Here is an 18,925-nt window from a genome sequence, read left to right on the forward strand (position 1 = left end):
TTTTAATTTCCTTTTTTTCACTGACCCACTGGTTGTGTAATAACATGTTTAGTTTCCATGTGTTTGTGTTTTTCCCGTTTTATTCTTGTAAATGATTTCTAGTTTCATACCACTGTGGTTGGAAAATATACTTGATATGATTTCAATCTTTTTGAATGCATTGAGAATCGTTTTGTGGCCCAACATGTGATCTATCTTGGAGAATATTCCATGTCCACTTGAAAAATAATGTGTATTCTGTATTTTTTGGATGAAATATTCTATATATATCTATTAAGTCCATCTGGCCTAATGTGTCATTTAAGACCAATATTTCCTTATTACTTTTCTGTCTGGATAATCTATCCATTGATGTAAGTGGGGTATTAAAGTTCCCTACTATTACTGTATTACTGCCAATTTCTCCTTTTATGTCTATTAATTTTTGCTTTACATATTTAGGTGCTCCTATTTTGGCTATATAAATATTTATGGATATTAAATCCTTGGATTGTCCCCTGTATCATTACATCATGCCTTTTTTTTTTTTTTTTTGTCTTTTGTTACAGTCTTTGTTTTAAAGTCTATTTTGTCTGATAGGAGTATTGCTATACCAGTTTTCTTTTTGTTTCCATCTATACAGAGTATCTTTTTCCAGCCCTTCACTTTCAGTCTGTATTTGTCTTTAGGTCTGAAGTTAGTCTCTTGTAGGCAGCATATAGATGGGTATTGGTTTTTTTTTTTTTTTTAAATCCATTCAGCCACCTGTGTATTTTAATTGGAACTTTTAGTCCATTTATATTTAAAGTAACTATCAATAAGTATTTACTTATTACCATTTTGTTAATTGTTGTTTTTGTAGTTCTTCCTCTCTTGGTCTCTTCCTTTGTGGCTTGATGGTTTTCTTTAGTGTTATATTTGGGTTCCTTTATTTTTTTTGCTAAAAGTGTTTTTTGGTTTGTGGTTACCATGAGGTTTACATACATATATAGCATATTTAAACATATGCATAGCATATTTACACACATATGTCTATTTTAAGCTGATAGTTGTTTAAGTCTGAACACATTTTAAAAGCACATTTTTATGCCTTCTCCCACATTTTATATTTTGATGTCTTATTTTACATATTTTACTTTTGTGTATCCCTTAACTACTTAATAATACTTTTGTCTCTTAACCTTCATACTGACTTTTTAAGTAGCTGATTTACTGCCTTTACTATATATTTGCCTTTACTAGTGAGATCTTTTTCTTTCATGTTTTTTCTTATTTCCTGTTATGGTCTTTTCTTTTTGGCTTAAAGAAGACCCTTTAACATTTATTATAAGGCTGGTTTAGTGGTGATGAACTTTATAAGCTTTTGCTTTGCTGGAAACACTTTATCTCTCCTTCAGTTCTGAATGATAACCTTGCCAGGTAGAGTATTCTTGCTTGCAAGTTTTTCCCTTTCAGCACTTTAAATATATCCTATCACTTTGTTCTGGCCTGCTAAGTTTCTGCTGACAAATTTTTCTTTGGCTGCCTTTAAGGTTTTCTCTTTAACTTTTGCCATTTTAATTATACTATGTCTTGGTGTGGATCTCTTTGGGTTCATCTTGTTTGGGACTTTATATTCTTCTTGGGCCTGGATGTCTGTTTTTTTTTTCCCCCAGGTTAGGGAAGTTTTCAGCCATTATTTCCTCAAATAAATTTTCTGCCCCTTTCTCCCTTTTCTTTCTGGGACCCCTATGTAAATATCTGTATGCTTGATGTTGTCCTAGAGGTCCTTTAAATTATTCTCATTTTTAAAAATTCTTTTTTCTGTTTGCTTTTCTGGGTGTCTTTCAGGTTGCTGATCTGTTCTATATTATCTAATCTGCTGTCGATACCCTTTAGTGTATTTTTCAGTTCAGTTATTTCATTCTCCAGCTTGTGACTTCTGTTTGGTACTTCCTTACATTTTCTATCTCTTGGTTGAAATTCTCACTGTATTCCTCCATTTTTATTCTGAGTTTAGTGAGCATCTTTATGACCATTACTTTGAACTCTTTATCAAGTAAATTATTTCTTTTTCACTAGGTCTCCCCCCACCCCCCCACCGCACCCTAGAGGTTTTATCTTGTTCTTTTTTTAAATTTAAATTTAATTAGCCAACAATTCTTGTTCTTTTTTTAAAAAAACATAGTACTCTGTCTCCTCATTTTGTTTGACTTTGTGTGTTTCTTTTTATGAATTAGGTGGAACAGCCATCTGTCCTAATCTTGAAAGAGTAGCCTTATGAAGAAACATCCACTGCATAAACTATGTGTGCCTGGCAGGATGGCTGGAGCTAGAATGGGTGCAGATCAGGAGGTCCTGGGGTGCTCTGTGCCAGGGCTATCCTGCTAGGACAGTTGAGCTGAAGCAGGCATGGGCTGGGTGGGGGGTCTCAGCGTGCTTGGTTCTGGAGCTGCCCAAGTAGGATGACTGTTGTTGGAGTGGGAGTTGGCATGGGCCAGGGGGTCCCACAGTGTGCTGCATCAGTGTACAGGTCTTTCACCACCTTGATTAAATTTATTCCTAATGATTTAATTTATTTTATTATTTTTTAAGATTTTATTTATTTGACAGAGAGAGACACAGTGAGAGAGGGAACACAAGTAGGGGGAGTGGGAGAGGGAGAAGCAGGCTCTCCGCTGAGCAGGGAGTCCCGGACCCTGGGATCACGACCTGAGCCAAAGGCAGACGCTTAATGACTGAGCCACCCAGGCACCCTTATTCCTAAGGATTTTAATCTTTCTTTCTTTCTTTCTTTCTTTCTTTCTTTCTTTCTTTCTTTCTTTCTTTCTTTCTTTCTTTCTCTCTCTCTCTCTCTCTCTCTCTCTCTTCCTTCCTTCCTTCCTTCCTTCCTTCCTTCCATTCATTTATTTATTTATTTGAGAGAGAGAGAGATTGAGAGAATGAGTGGGAAGAGGGGCAGAGGGAGAAGCAGACTCCCTGTAGAACAGGGAGCCTGATGCAAGACTAAACCCCAGGACCCTGGGATCATGACCTGAGCCGAAGGCAGATGCTTAACTGACTGAGCCACCCAGGTGCCCCTCTTTAAGGTTTTCTATATATAATTTTATGTCATCTGCAGATAGCAGCAGTTTTACTTCTTTTTCAATTTGGACACCATTTATTTATTTATTCTTTCTTTCTTTTTTTTTCTTTCTCTTCCTTCCTCCCTTCCTCCCTTTCTTTCTCTCTTTTCTTCTTTCTTTCTTTCTCTCTCTCTTTCTTCCTTCTCTTTCTTTCTTCCTCTCTTTCTCTCTTTCTTTCTTGCCTAACTACTCTGGCTAGGGTTTCCAATACTATGTTGATTAAGAGAGGTGAGAATGGGCATCTTCGTCTTATTCCTGATCTTGGAGGAAGAGTTTTCAGCTTTTCACCACTGAGTTTGGGGTTAACTGTGGGCTTTTCATAAATGGCCTTTATTGTGTTGAAGAATGTTCCCTATATACCTGCTTGGTTGAGAGTTCTTATCATAAATGTTGAATTTTGTTAAATGCTTTTCTGCGTCTATTGAGATAATCATATGATTTTTATCCCTAATTTTGTTAATATAATGTATTACAATGACTGATTTCAATATGTCAAAACATCTTTGTATCTCTGGAAAAAATAAACCCACTTACTCATGGTGTATGACCTTTTAATGTATTGTTGAATTTGGTTTGCTAATATTTTGCTGAGAATGTTTACATCTATGTTCATCAGGGATATTGCCTGTAATTTTCTTTTCTTGTGGTGTCCTCATCTGGTCTGGTCTGGGTATCAGGGTAATGCTGGCCTCATAAAAGGAGTTTGGAAGAGTTTGTTCCTCTTCCATTTTTGGAAGAGTTTTAGAAGGATTGGTATTAATTCTTTGAATATTTGGTAGAATTCACCAATGAAGCTGGAATTTGTTTGTTGGGACTCTTTTGATTACTGATTGAATCTCCATAGTAGCAGTCTGTCTGCTCATATTTTCTATTTTTTCATGATACAGTTTTGGTAGGTTGCATGTTTCTAGAAATTTATCCATTTCGTCCAGGTTGTCCAATTTATTGGTGTATAATTGTTCACAGTATTATCCTTGTATTTCTTTTTTTAAAAGATTTTATTTATTTGAGAGTGAGCGAGCACAGCAGGGGGAGGGGCAGAGGAAGAAGGAGACTCCCCAGTGAACAGGGAGCCTGATGTGTGGCTCAATCCCAGGATCCTGGGATCATGACCTGAGCTGAAGGCAGACGCTTAACCCACTGAGTCACTCAGGAGCCCCATGACCCTTGTATTTCTGTTGAATCAGTTGTAATATCTCCTCTTTGAGTTCTAATCTTATTTGAGTCCTCTTTTTTTCTTGGCAAATCTAACTAAAGGCTTATAATTTTGTTTTTTTCAAATAATCAGCTTTTACTTTCATTGATCTTTTCTACATTCTTTTTAGTCTGTATTTCATTGCTTTCTTTTTTTTTTGTATTTCACTTGTTTCTGCTCTAATCTTTATTTCCTTTCTTCTGACTTTTGGATTCATTTGTTCTTTTTCTCATTCCCTGAGTTGTAAAGTTAGGTTTCTTACATGACGCTTTTCTTGTTTCCTGAGATAAATGTTTATTGCTATGACCTCCTCCATTGAAACTGCTTCTGCACTTTTAAGTTTTGGTATATTTTGTTTCCATATTCATTTCACACAAGATACTTTCTACTTCTCTTTTGATTTCTTCTTTGATTTGTTCATTGTTCAGAAATCTCCATGTATTTGTGAATTTTTCAGTTTTATTCCAGTTATTGATTTCTGGTTTTATACCATTGTGGTTGGAGGAGATGCCTGCTATGATTTCAATCTTGAATTTTCTTTTTTAATAAAATTTAAAAAAAGAATTTATTTATTTGAGAGAGAGAGAGCACAAGTGGGGATAGGGGCAGAAGGAGAGGGAGAAGCAGACTCCCCAGCTGAGCAGGGAGCCTGATGCAGGGCTTGATCCCAGGACCCTCAGATCATGATGAGAGCCAAAGTCAGATGCTTAATGGACTGAGGACTCAGGTGCCCCAATCTTGACTTTTCTAAGACCTGTTTTGTGGCCCAATGTATGGTCTATAAAAAAAAAATGTTCCATGTGCACTTGAGAAGAATATGTATTCTGCTTTTGTTGGATAGAAGGTTCTATATATGTCTGTTAGGTCTGTTTGGTAATAGTGTTGTTCAAATCTGCTCTTTTCTTTTTGCTTCTCTGTCTGGATGATTGTTGAGAGTGGGGTATTAGGGTCCCCAGCTATTATTGTATTGCTGTTTATTTCTTCTTTTAGTTCTGTTAGTTTTTCTTTTATATATTTAGGTGTTCCAGTGTTGGGTAAATATTTATAATTGTTAAATCTTCATGCTGGATTGACTCCTTTATTACTATATAATGATCTACTTTGTCTCTTTTTACCATTTTTAAAGTCTATTTTGTCTGATAGAAGTATAGGTATTCCTCTGTTGTTGTTATTGCCAAATGCTTGAAATCTTTTTTCCATCTCCTCAATCTTAATGTGTATGTGTCTTTAAGCCTAAAATGAGTCTTCTGTAGGCAGGATATTACTGAATTTTGTTTTTTTATCCATTCTGCCATTCTATGACTTTTCATCGGAGAATTTGATGTGTTTATGCTTAAAGTAATTATTTATAGGACTTGCCATTTAAAATACTGTTTTCTAGCTATTTGTAGAGCCATTGTTTCTTATACTGCTTTTTTGTTTGTTTTTAAATGTCTTTTGGTATCAGTATGCTTAGACTTCTTTAATATGTTCTTATGTGGTTACCATGAGGTTTACATAAATTATCTTCAAAGTATTATACTGTATTTTAAACTGATACCAACTTAATTTTAATAGAATTCCTAGACTTTACACTTCTCCTCTTTCTCACATTTCAGGTTATTGATATTATAGTTTTCATATTTTATATTATGTAACTAATAATAGATTATTGTCGTTATTGGTATTTTTACTACATATGTTTTTTAACTTTTAGAGTTGTGAATTCCATACCACCATTAACATATTATAGAATCTAACATTGACTACATATTTACCATTAAAAGGAGTTTTATGCTTTCTCCTTTTTTTAAATTTTATTTTTAAGTAATCTCTACACCCAACTTGGGGCTTGAACCTGCAACTCCAATATCAAGAGTTGCATGCACCACACCCTGAGCCAGCCAGGCACCCGTCTCTCTCTCTCTCTCTTTTTTAATAATGTTAATTAACATCCTTTTATTTCCATTTAAAGAACTCCCCTTATCATTTTTCATAAGGCAGGTATAGTGATGATGAACTTTCTCAGCTTTTGTTTGTTCAGGAAAGTCTTATTCCCTTGAGTGTAACTTCTTTTTTCTTCCTGCTCTCAAAATTCTTTGTCTTCGATTTTTTTTTTTTTTAAGTAATCTCTACACCCAGCATGGGGCTCAAACTCATGACCCCAAGATCAAGAGTTGAATGCTGTATCAACTGAGCCAGACAGGCACTTCCATGTCTTTGACTTTTGACAATTTAATTATAATGCGTCTTGGTGTTGGCCTATTCAAGGTCAAGTATTTGGGAGCCTTTGGGCCTCATGGATGTCCATTTCTCTCCCCAGGTTTGAGAAGGTTTCAGCCATTATTGCTTTAAGTCTACTTTCCCTTTCTCTTTGTCTTCTCCTTCTGGAATTCCCCTAATACAGATATTGTTTCTTTTGAATATATCCCATAAGTTCTGTAAACTCTTTTTCATTCTTTTTTCTTTTTACTCCTCTGACTGGGCAATTTCAAATGTCCTATCTTCCAGGTTATTGATTCTTCTGCATGGTCAAGTCTATTTTTGAAACACTCTACTGAATTCTTCAGTCACTGTATTTTTCAGGTCTAGGATTTTTTTTTTTTTAATGGTTTCTATTTCTTTGTTGAACTTCTCATTTTGTTCATGCACTATTTTCCTAATTTTGTTCAGTTATTTGGGTGTTCTTGTAGTTCTCTAAACTTTAAGAGGACTATTCTTAATTCTTTGACAGTCAATACATATCCATTTCTTTAGGGTCAGGTATTGGAACTTTATTAGTTTCCTTTGGTGGTGCCATATTTACCTGATTTATTGTGAACCTCGATTCCTTACATTTGTATCTGCACATTTGAGTTAGTCTCTTCAAGACTTTAAAGATTTGCTTTGATATAGACAGTTCTTCCCTAGTCAGCCCAGTTTGGGTTTCTGGATGTGCCTGCTGGTAATGTCCTTGGGCAGGTGCATCTTGCTTCAGGGTTAATTTCTGGGCAAGGCAACTGCCTGAGCTTTGAGGTCGGGGGTGAGGGAGTGTGCTGCTGGTTGAGAACAGTTGGACTACTGGCTTGGTTCTTTGCCCAGTTGAGGCTATAGGATGGGCTCCATGGTTTCTCAGTTCTCTGGTCAGGCTTACTAGACTGTTGGGACTGGATATTATATTCAGCCATAGATTGGGGTATGAATTAGCTTCTCTGCCCTGGAAGGGCAGCAAGATAGCATCTAGGTCCTTCACAGCTTGTTGTTTAGAGACTCAAATCAGGGAAAAGTTTGCACTGAATTCCCCATCTAGACGGGGCCACTCTTTTTGTTCTGCAGATGAGGAAAGCCAGGGACTGTGCCTTCTTTTCAAGTGCCATTGTAAGAAGGGCTATGCAGCTTCCTGTGTGCTCTGGTTAGGTGCCTTGGTAGGGCAGGCTGAAGGCTGTATTCAGCAATAAGCAGGGCTATGAATTAATTTCCTTGTCCAGGTGCAGCAGAACTAGTTCCAAAGCTTGTAAGGCTCCTTGTGGTCTTGACTCAAGGTGATGCTTGCTCCAAGTTCCCTGCCTGAATAGGGCCAATGGCTTTGCTCTGTAGGCTGTCAGCTTGTGTGCCTGCCTCTCAGCTGGAGCTTGAGGAGGTATGTAACCTCCAGGCATTCCCACCAGTCCTTCTGGCCAGTAAGGGTGGGGAGTCACACTCAGTAGTGGGTGTGGCGTCACACTCAGTAGTGGGTGTGGCTTTGATTCAGCTCCTTTGCCTGGGTACGTGGGAGGGCCCACTCCGAGAACCTACAAAATTTTTTGAATGGGCTTTCTGCTCGGGAGTGGCCAGGAGCTATTTTAAACAGTGAGTGGGGCTGTGAACTAACTCCTCTTGTATGGGCCTAGCAGGGGAAGCCTCCCTGTCTGGTACTGGTTTTGCTCTGGGGGCGATTGGCTCTGACTTCCTGTCAGCTTGTCATTACTGAGATATTCAGCTTCCAGGTGTTCCCACCAGCCCTTCCAGTCAGATTGGGCTGGGAGCCACACTCAGCAGTGCATGGGGTTATGGTTCAGTTCCCCTGTCTGGGCAGGGGCTCCAGGGCCAGTGAAACTCTTCATTTGCGGACCTGAATCAGGCAGATTTATACCCTGTTGAGTTCCATGGTCAGACTGCACCAACAACTTGGTTCTGCAGATGAGGTGCTGGTTGGGAGTACTATTTGGGCTCTGTGGGTAGGAACTTGGTCTGTCAAGATCCGTGTGCTGGCTGTTGAAAGCCTCTCCTCCTTTCTCTATCACAATCGTTTCCTAGGGGTCAAGCCCTGCAGATTCTCCTATAATCAATGTGGGGCAAGACCAGAGTAGGGGCTTTCACAAAGTAACCCACAATGCTGTGTGTGTGTGTGTGTGTGTGTGTGTGTGTGTGTGTAGGGGGTGCGGATGTCTCTTCTGGATTCCCTTCAAGGCTCAGAGGAGACCTCTTTGCATAGTACGACACTGGCCTGGCAGGGGCACAATGTGGTCAGTGTGTAGCTGTTCCTCTTAGACTTCTATTCCAGTCTGTCCTGGTCTCTGTGTTCAGGGGAGAACTTCAGCCTCACCCCCATGTTCTAGGATTGCCTCTGTGGTGTCTTGTCCATCAGTAGTTGTTATCCTTGTGAGGGGGAACAAAGCCAGGAAAGACTTAGGTCGCCATCTTGGTCACATCACTTTGAGTTAACTTCTGAAATGTATAATTTCTATAAAAATTCCCAATCCTTCTAATAATTAAATGTGATAAATTTACTGGCAGCTGAGCCAAGAAGTTCAGGCCTGTTGTGTAACCTAATCAAGGATCTTTAATTATAAGGGTGCCATTTGTGAAGAGGAGGTGCCTCAGCTGTGGGGTGTGGGATGTTGGAGGGTTGGACAGGCATGCTCAGTCCTTCATGGGCATCTGCCCCCAGTTGAGAGTGTGCAGGAGCTTTAATTTAGCCAGTGTTCTCTTATTCTGAATTAAATTACCCATCTAACAATATTTAAATTAACCTTGAGGCTTCCTGGAGAACATAAAAGTTATTTTGAGTTATTTTCACTGCCAGGATCAGCACAATTCCCTTCCCAGCCGGCTTGGTAGGTACTCAGTGATAAAGAAACCAATTTTTAAATTAATACAATTTTGTGTTTGTAAGGAAGCCATTATTTTTAATTATCGGGCATTTTCCTCAGCCTGGCTTCCCCAGTTAATAAAACTCAGCTATTTAGCATGGTTTTTATTTTTGCAGAGGGCAGACTTTGGGAAGTAGTTTCCCCTGTGGAATCTCCCCCCAGAATGTTTTGATCTCACCAAGTATACGCCTGTCACAAGGAGGCTCATAAAAAACCCCAAGAAAAGGAAACGCTGTCGTCAAAATGGCCCTGCTGGGCCCATAACCAGTGACTCTAACTTAGCTCGAGGGGCAATGATGGGAGCTGGTGATTTGAGAAACATGAAGGAGGAAATTAACACTGGGCTGGATCCCCTCCAGGAAAAGGCATTGTAGTACAGCAGGAGAGGTTTCAGTTAGATTACAGAGGAATACTTTGCCTGTCATGTTTTGGGAAACCCCAAAAAGGTGAGTGAGGGAGGGCATGAGATTTTCCATGGCTGGAGACATTTGAGAGCTGAATTCCTGCCTCAGAAAGCTTAGGTATTCACCTACCCAGAGAGAAAGCCAGGCCTAGAGGACATCTTCATTTCCTTTGTGGGTCATTCCTCTGGGATTTATAAAGCAGCTCTCCCCAGTTGCCATACAACAAGACTCAATGCTACATTGGGATCAGTGCTTGTGCAGACAAAACAACATGCTATAAATTTAATATTAGCTTAAATAATGCATAATTAGAAGGGTAAGCCTCTGCAAACACATTAAATAATGTATTCCCTAAGCAAACAGTATTTTTTGGATGACTTGCTGTTTTGGATGATGGTGAGGTAGAAAGGTGGAAAGACCTGAATTTGAGTTGCAGTTTTGACACTGATTAGCTTTGTCACTGCAAAGCAGTCTTTCACCTTTAATGCCTCAATTTCCTTATCTGTAATGGCCTGTGAGCTTCTGGTGGGCAGGGACTTCATTTTTCTTAGTGTCCATATTATTTTCCAAAGTGCTTGGTACTCAGCAAACAATTGTGAATAAGGGGGTTGAATCAGACCCACTATAAGAACCATGGCAACTCTGATGATCTAAGGTTCTAATGGGGAAAACTAGAAAGAGAAAATGTGACTAGGACAGCTGTGATCTCCAAATAACTAAAAGGCTTCATTCCAAAGAGCCATTAGAGTCATTCTGGGAGGCTCCCCCCAAACCTGGAATTAATAGAGGTTAGAGAAAGTGGATTTTCATGATGTCAACTTAAAATCCCATTCATTCATTGATTCACTAAATATTTACTGAGCACCTACTATGTGCTTGTTACTGTGATCACTCAAGATAGAACAAGACATTTATGGTCTTTTCTCTCATTGAACTTATTGGGGTAAAGACACGTGAGCCAACCATGAAAACTTTACTGCTATAATGAGAGTAAACACAGGGAAGGAACTATGGGAAGGAGGCGGGACACTTAAAACTGGGCTCACAAGGACCAGAGGACGTGCTGCCTCAGTGGGAGCTTGGAGGATGACTAAGACTTTACAGGGGAGGGCAAGAAAAGAGTTGGGGAGAATATTCGAGGTGGGGAAGTCAGCAAGTGAAAGCTAGAGTAGTAAGCAAAGGCTCCGCACAGGCAGAGAACTTCATTTCAGATGTTGTGGGAATATTCTAGTAGATGTGAGTGGTCTGTTGGTACAGATATAGCAGAGAAGAGAGGCACCTGGTATGTAGGCTCAGCCTGGATGACCTGAATAGGCTTGTACTTGTCACCTCTCAATCTGAACTTTCCAGAATCCGAGTATGTTGCGTATCTCCTAGCCTCTAAGAAGGAAGGTAGATAGTCTAGTCTACAGATGAATGGTCCTTTTCATCCACCAATGTGTCCATCCGGGGAGGAGTTGTATATTTCTAAGATCCTTACCAGGGTCACTAAGGGCCTATCTCCTTGACCTTGCCCCCAGCTAGTCTGCTTCAGCCACACTAGCTCTCCTCCTGCTCAGGACATAAGCAACAGTTTCATCTGCTTCAGGGCATTTGCACATGCTAATCCACTAGCATAGGAGGCTTGCTTCCCATCCCATGCCTGGAAAATTCCTACTCTTCAGTTCTCAGATCATATGTCATTTTCTTAGAGTGGCCTAACCTGAATCAGATATTCCCTCTTACCTGCACCCTGTATTTTTCTTCGTGGCACCCAGCACAATTTCTTTATATTATTTGTTCATTTATTTGATTATTATCTGTTTCCCTTTGCTATGGCATGAGGGTCTTTCCACTTTTCCACCACACCTTCCAAAATAGCAAGTCAGCCAAAAGTAATACTTGCCTGGGGAATACATTGTTTAATGTGTTTGCAGAGGCTTGCCCTTCTAATTATATATTATTTAAGCCAATATTAAATTTATCACAAGTCCTGTCTGCCCAAGCACTGCTCACAATAACACTGAGTCTTGTCTGTTTTGTTCGCCATTATATACTGACTGCCTCGTACACTGCCAACATATAGATGTTTGAAATATAAAATATTGGTGCAGAAGGAAAGCACTGGCAGGAAGGGGCTGGTAAAATTCAGGCTTTCATGGTAACTGTGAATATTAGCAGAGCTATTTGAGTGGGCTCCATGCAGAACTGAGTTTACATGCGTGTGTTTGCATGAACAGCTGCCTCCCACCTCACTCCTGTGTCACTGTCATTTGCCACAAAGGTAAAACTAACATAAGCCAATGTGTAATTGCAATGTCCTATTAATCATATGGAAGCCCCAAGAAAATTACTAACTCCCACCTTTTCTTGGGAAGGACACTAATACTAATATCATGATGGGAAGATGATCTTGGAAGTGATTTTTCTTTTGTTCTGCTACCTACACATGTAGTTGTTTTTTGCTCTGCAACCTCTATGTAAATCGTAATCAGGAGGAAACATCCTCCTGAGGGTGGTTGTCTGCTTCCTTTTCAGAGAGAATCATGCACTGAATCCATTTCAGGAAAGAGCAGGAGTTTTAAATCTCAGTAGAAGAGGTTGGTTTCTGTTCTCTCTTCCAAAAAATCTAGAAAAAAGACTTGCTGGTGGGGAAGGTTGGGGTGGGGGATGATATATGAACAGAGCCTCAGGGCCAGGAGTTTGCCTTAGGCTCTGGAGGGATGGAGGATATAGAATATATCTGGGGTGTGTGTGTGTGAGAGCGAGAGAGAGAGAGAGAGAGAGAGAGAGAGAGTGATTTAACCTACTCCTTCCTTCTTTGGGTGCAGCACCCCCTTTCTTTAAGGTTTCCCCTGTTTAGGTGGTTTTACTGAGATGTCCAACATAAGATACATGCGTTCCCATGTGACCTTGTACTGGCCAATCATAGATCTGCATCTGTACCAAGTTGGTCACCTGGGTTTTTTTTTTTTTTTTAATGTAAGTGATGTGGGAGATCCGTTTTTCTGGGTTCACTAAGCTAAGCTGATGTCAGCCTGAAGTCACCTTTGGCCAACTCTGCCTGACTCCCCCATGTGACGAGGTCACTGGTCTACTGTGGGGGAAAATTAGGCCAACTGCCAAGAGAAGTAATCCTGGGGGATGGAAGGGGACCATGAGAAAGAGAAAAAGAAAGAGGTGTCAGCCTGATGACATCATTTGGGCTTGTGGGGGCCCATTAGGCAAGAAAATGAATGCCCTTTCTTATTATGCTAGTCTGAGTGGGCTTCCTGTGTTTTGCAGTGGAAAGATTCCTGACAGATACTGGGGAAATGTGTTTGTGAACTCATGCCTGCTTTGGGTGAGTTTGGGGGGAGGAATTCACACACACACATGTACCTTGTGAGGAGCAGCCTTAAAGAGGCATGGTCATCCCCTCTTCCCTGCTTACGTGTTGTCTGAGTGCCTATCACATGGCACTTGTCACCAGGGATAGAGTGGTGAAGTGGTTCCTGTGCTCATGGAGCTTACAGATGCCCTGATGCAACTGTTTCATGTGTTTTTGAAAGGCCAGAGAGAACAGAGAAAGGAGAGGAGTGGAAAAGACTCTTTCAAATGAAATTCCTTGAGACATCCTTGGGAGACATAATGAAAATTATTCTCATACTGAGTTTGGGCTGGGAAGAAGGGACTAATACTCTAAATTTTGCCAAAGCATCATAAAGCTTTTGGTGGAAGGATGTGGCTCTTTGATGGTCTATCCGTCCGCCATCTTACATTTCACCAGCCTATATGGAAATGCTGCCGACACATTCCTTCTGACTGGGTTGCTGGAAGGTTTAGAATTTCACTGGGAAACTGGTCTATCCTGGTAGTTTCATTGGTTTCTTCTGAATTCTAGGGAAACTCAGCCTTGGGTCCTCACATCACTCAACTGGCCAGACTCCTAGAAGCTTGATGGTCCCTGGGAGAGGTAAGTCGGCTTGTTTCAAGGCTCGATATTCCCTGTTGCTGCACCACAGATTCTCTGCAAATTCCCTGCTTTTCATGGAGGAGCAACATTTTTTTCCCCATTCCAAGAGGGAGGGCTGGGGCTGCCAGAATGTCACATGTCTGTCTTGGGGTTCAGTCCCTAGCCTTTCTCCTTCACAGAGCCTAGACAGCCACTTGGTTTCCCAGTCCATATGATTGTGGGGAGGGAGCCTCAAAAGGAGAGCCTGATACAGCAACCCTGCTACTTGTCAAATCCTCTTAATTGTGTGTGCTAAGGTATCTCTCAGACCCCTCCCTCCCTCTTCTTTCTCTCTTTACTGTTAGTGATTTAGTTCTTTGGATTACTGCAATTGCTTCTGGGCTGTCCCTCTCCTCCTGTCTTGTCCCCTTCTAATCTATCTTCCTCCACACCTGAGGAAGCCTGAGAGGTGTTTCTAAGACTACACATCCAAACACATCACTCTGCTAAAATTAAACCCTGGAAACCCTCCCCACTGTCCTCTGGATAGATGGCAGCCTAGCCAAATATTCCTTTCCATGTGCTACCTTTGGCTGATGCATTCTTTTTCTGTACCACAGTGTAACACATTTGCCTTCCCTCTGGCCCAACTGGTTAAGGTTTCCTGAAATGCTCTTCCCCTTTTTGCAACACTTCTGATCACCCCTTCCCCATATCTTTGCCAGGCTAATTCCTACTGCTCTTCAGAACCGATTCCAACTCTTCTGTGAAGCTCTTCCTGATCAAGGTGGCAGAGACCCTGCTATGTGTTCACCAACTCTTTCATTTATTTTTTCCTTAGGCACTCAGAAAGATGTCTCCTGGGCTGTCTTGCGTTTCAGTTGAAGTGATGCAGGCCATGCTGAGCTCTGCTCGCTCAGCCCCCTTGTCCTTCCAGAGCAACTTTAGAGGTCATCTGCCTACTGTGGTGGGATCGCAAGACAGCAACCGCAGTGAGTCACCATGAGGACGAGCCGCCTGCCTTATTTGCACTGTGATGTGGAAAGCTCCTGAGATTGTAGGGCTTATTTGTTATCTCTCCTGACACAACCCACTATCGCTTTCCTTGTAACATTGCCTCTGTTACAGCTTATACCACATGATTCACATTGTCTTCTCCATGCTGGCAAGCATTTAGTTTTCTTTCTCTCTCTCTAGTCTACTCACTCCATAGTGCTTGGCATAGAGTTGGCACTTAGCAAACACGTTTTTTTAAAAAAATGTATAATATTGGTTTAATTTGCAGCCCAAATACAGAGGAGACTTAAATCCAAGAGAAAATTAAAAAAAAACAAACAAACAAACCAAAGAACAAGTTAGTTATACACAGGAAAATGATGACAGTTGTAGGATGAACGAAAAATTTCATGGCCCCATTTGACAATGGAAGTCAAGATAGAGGATAAAGAAATGTCAGCACTGGAGTTGAGGAGAGAAGAGCCTGCTTGACTTGTGCGGACCCACAGGTACCCATGGTTTAGGGGCTGCAAACTTCCCTGCCCTGGGCTCACAAAGAACCTGACTAAAAGGACACTCCCTGGTTCTCTTCATCCACAGCACACTCCACCTTTCTTTTACACCTTCTTCCAATTGCTCCCCTGCAATTTCCAGGAGTTGTTTTTATTTCATTCACTAAACAATTTATGAATTGAATTAAAATAAATGAGATGCAAATAAATTCCAGGCTTTCTCCCTCATTTTCAAATTACATTTTCAGTCCACTCAACCTGTTATAATCTCATAGTGATTTTCATTTAAGAGAGCTAAATGGATATGTGATTATTGTTACAGGAACTAACACCAGACAATTAAATGTTGAGGTGTTGATAGATAAAGCTGTGTTTTGATTTGCATAAACATGATGCCAGCAAATCTAACCCTGGCAGAAATTCAGTTATAAGACTTGCGTGCCTAACTTCTGTTAATTACCACAAGTATCATTATTAAGATTTTTAATATTCAGGGTTGGGATTATAGCCATTTTATTTTAGGGCCACATTTATCTTTATTTTGAAAACTTAGTCAAAATGCATAACTGATTTATTAGAGAAAAAGCACGATTACTACTTATAATCAAGTTCTACAGTGCAGCATATCAAAAATCAATTATACAGCCCTGAAATCCAGTCATTAAGGATTTAGCTACTAATCTCATTTCATTTTTGTCTTTAGGAAGATACTGCCGTTTGCAACTTTGCAGATACCAGCACAGGAAGAAAAACATGGGAGACTGCTGATAACCTAATGTGAGGAATGAAGCTCCAACTAGACAAAGGCAGAATCTTAATATGGAGTGGGCTGGCCCTGCTGGGAGGTAGCCTAGCCTGGGTGGATTTCAACCCAATAACAGGCCAAAGTTATTACCCAAGTGTGATTCCAAAGTAGTGGTTAAACCCTGCCGTGCTCCATTTACTTTCATCCCAACACTCATCTTAATCTGCAGTTACTTTAGTTACTTACTAGTGTACTATCTGTCCCTCTTGTCCCTTTCCCCACCCCTAACGGTAAGCTGCAGGAAGGTAGGGATTTTGCTTGGGGTGCCATATTGATCTCCAGTGCTGGCTTGTAGTAGGTATTCAGTAAATATGTGCTGAATTTGATGAGGATTGGGATCCCTAGGATTCCCTGCCATGGGGGAAGGGGTTAGCATGATGTTAAGAATCAGTCCCTCCTAGTACCAGATAAGTGACTAGGGCAGGACCCAGATTATCTGGATGACTGTGAATTTAATCCAGAAGCTGTGGGGCTTGGTGATTAAGGATATTAGCAAGTGAGCCAGAAACAAAGATGGAACTGGGACTGTGTCCTGGCTGTGCCATTTTCTAGCCATGGTGCCTTTGGACAGGTTATGTAGCTTCCCAGAACCTGTATTTCCTCATCTGAAAAACAGAGGTAAGTATCCCTATGGGGCTGTCGAAAATAAGTAAAGCATTTAACATAGAACTTGCATCATGAAAGTCCTCAGTGAGTGTTGTGTGTTAGTTTTTTGTGGATAAGCTGCCTAGTCTGGGGAAGCTACGGTTGGTTAAAACTTTCTGCCATGGTTTGCTTGTGATTTCCTCTTGGGAAGCCTTCCCTGATCACCTTAGGCTGGGTGATATCTCCTCCTCTATGATTCCATCCAGGCCCTATGCTCTGCTCATTTAACCCACTGGATTATCCTGCATCTATATATTCTACTGGACTGTTAACTCCTTGAGGGTAAAGAGTACATTATAAAATTATCGTTCTTCCAGTATTCATCACATTACTCAGCACACAGTAGACACCAAGTTTTTGTCGAATTGGCCAAAGAGTGAAAGTCGAGGGAGAAGATGGCAAGTGTGACAAGAAGACTGAAGCTATCCCAAGCTAGAGCATAAGGTAAATCCCCACCTCTTTCTCTCCTAGGAAACCGACACTTTTTTTCCTAAAGGGATATGGCTTCTATCTTCTGAGAGAAAGATTTGTCTTTCCCATGGAAGAAAGGAGTAATGGAGGCTTGGGACCTGGGAAATTTCCTCAGCTCCTGAGGAAAGTGTGGATCCCCTACCACTTAGAGGTGACAGATGGGGTGGAACCACTTACCCGGAGCTTCCTGCCAAAGATAGTGACTTTGCCTTTAATCTGTTCCTTTCTTAGGCGCCACTCAATGGAGTTGAGGCCATTCTCCATGGGCAGGGAGATGTTGCAACGCCCAATGGTGGGGGTGATGGTGCCCGCTAGGACGTGGGGCTCGCTGTGGAAGCTGACACCCATCCCATTGGCATACATCACCCTCAGGGTACCGTTATTACAGAGCTGGTAGCTGTTCCGCACTTGATCTGGAGAAATGTAAGTGGGGGTGGGGATAGGGAAAGAAATTATCCACTCTTTTAGTCATAAGAGAACAGAACCCCTATTTTTACAGGTTTCCATGGTACTTTGCAGCTGTCAGTCTAAGGCTGCCTTCAATTAGCACATATACAATGTTAAGGTGAGTAGCAGAGATGCTACTGATCCGTGGAAAGAAAAACATTATTAATATGTGGCACTCCAGAAATAATTATGCTGTGATATTTTTCTTCTACTCACTGAAGACTATTAATAGTACCTTTAAAGATGTCTATTGCCTACACAATTTGTGTCAATCAAATCCCTAATCTTTAACATAGTCTTTTTTTCCCATTTAAGATAAAATATATATATTTTTTCCTTTTGCCTACCATCTAACCTGGAAGTTGATGGTCTAGCTACAGATCAGATCAAGAGAAAAAGCAACCTTCCTGCCCTTCATGCTTCTGCTGCTGACTCCACCATGATGCCACCTCTACTCAAGAGAACTCTGAAGAGATTCAAACAGCATAAGGTAGACTGAGCTAGTGGGTGCTGATAACATGCGTTTATCTTCCCAAAGGAAATCTACACTAGTCAATCAGACTTGTGACCTTTTTCCTTATCGAAAAGTTCCAGGAAGGAAATGTGTCTGAAACTCCTTTTACAGATATATTGCTTCCTGATTATTTGGGCAAAGGAGTCCACTTGGCTGGCTTCTGAGATGCTGGCTTTTGGGATAGTGAGCAAATGTGTATCTGTCACTCCTGAAACTGTAGCCATCATGCAGAAAGACAGAATCTACATCATTAATCATTTGGCAGAGCAGAAATAGAGTCATTGAAACAGGCTCTGTCGTGGGATAATAGTCCAGAAATGTCACCATTTATCTACTGAGAGGACACTTTTATCCTCTGACAATGGGCTAGCCCACTGACATTAAAGAAAAATTAATCTGCACAATTCCTTTTCTTGCCAGCTCCTGTGCTTGTCCTGGACTGTGTGTCATGTCAAACAGCACTAGTAACTATGGGGTGGTCAGAAACCTTTGAGATCCTGGTCTTGGCAAGAGATTGCTAAAGGGCTCTGATTCCAGGACAATCAATTCAACAAACAAGTACTTGGAAGAAGAATCAGAATGGGGTCAAAAAAGGAAGAGATGAACCCAAAAGGATAAAGAGCCTTGGAGAAGGTACCTATATGTGTTGGGTTGGTGGGGAGTGCTGATGATGGAGAGGTAAGAGTGAGTGGGGATGACAACTGACATTTTCAGATAAGTATGTAGACATTCCCAAAGCTCTAGACATTTCATTTAGTATAGATGACATTCTCTTGAATCTGATTAAGTCATTTTCTACAAGACTGACCTCTTGTAGAATTTGTTTGCTGTGGACACTTGACTAAAATAA

General features: G+C 40.8%; 1 protein-coding gene across 3 annotated transcripts in view; it reads right to left on the reverse strand.

Moving 5' to 3' along the window:
- The window catches only part of TENM2 (teneurin transmembrane protein 2), a 926,033-nt gene that overhangs the window by 30,049 nt on the left and 877,059 nt on the right, over window positions 1-18,925 (reverse strand). For all 3 annotated transcript variants that reach the window (XM_045901687.3, XM_045901680.3, XM_045901693.3), the window contains one exon: window positions 17,292-17,527. In XM_045901687.3, the coding sequence (XP_045757643.1) occupies window positions 17,292-17,527 (236 nt within the window). The remainder of the gene's footprint in view (window positions 1-17,291; window positions 17,528-18,925) is intronic.

This window comes from Mirounga angustirostris, unplaced genomic scaffold (assembly GCF_029215605.1).
Source record: "Mirounga angustirostris isolate CCGP_5_RB_7025 unplaced genomic scaffold, mMirAng1.0.hap1 SCAF_7, whole genome shotgun sequence".
Taxonomy (NCBI): domain Eukaryota; kingdom Metazoa; phylum Chordata; class Mammalia; order Carnivora; family Phocidae; genus Mirounga; species Mirounga angustirostris.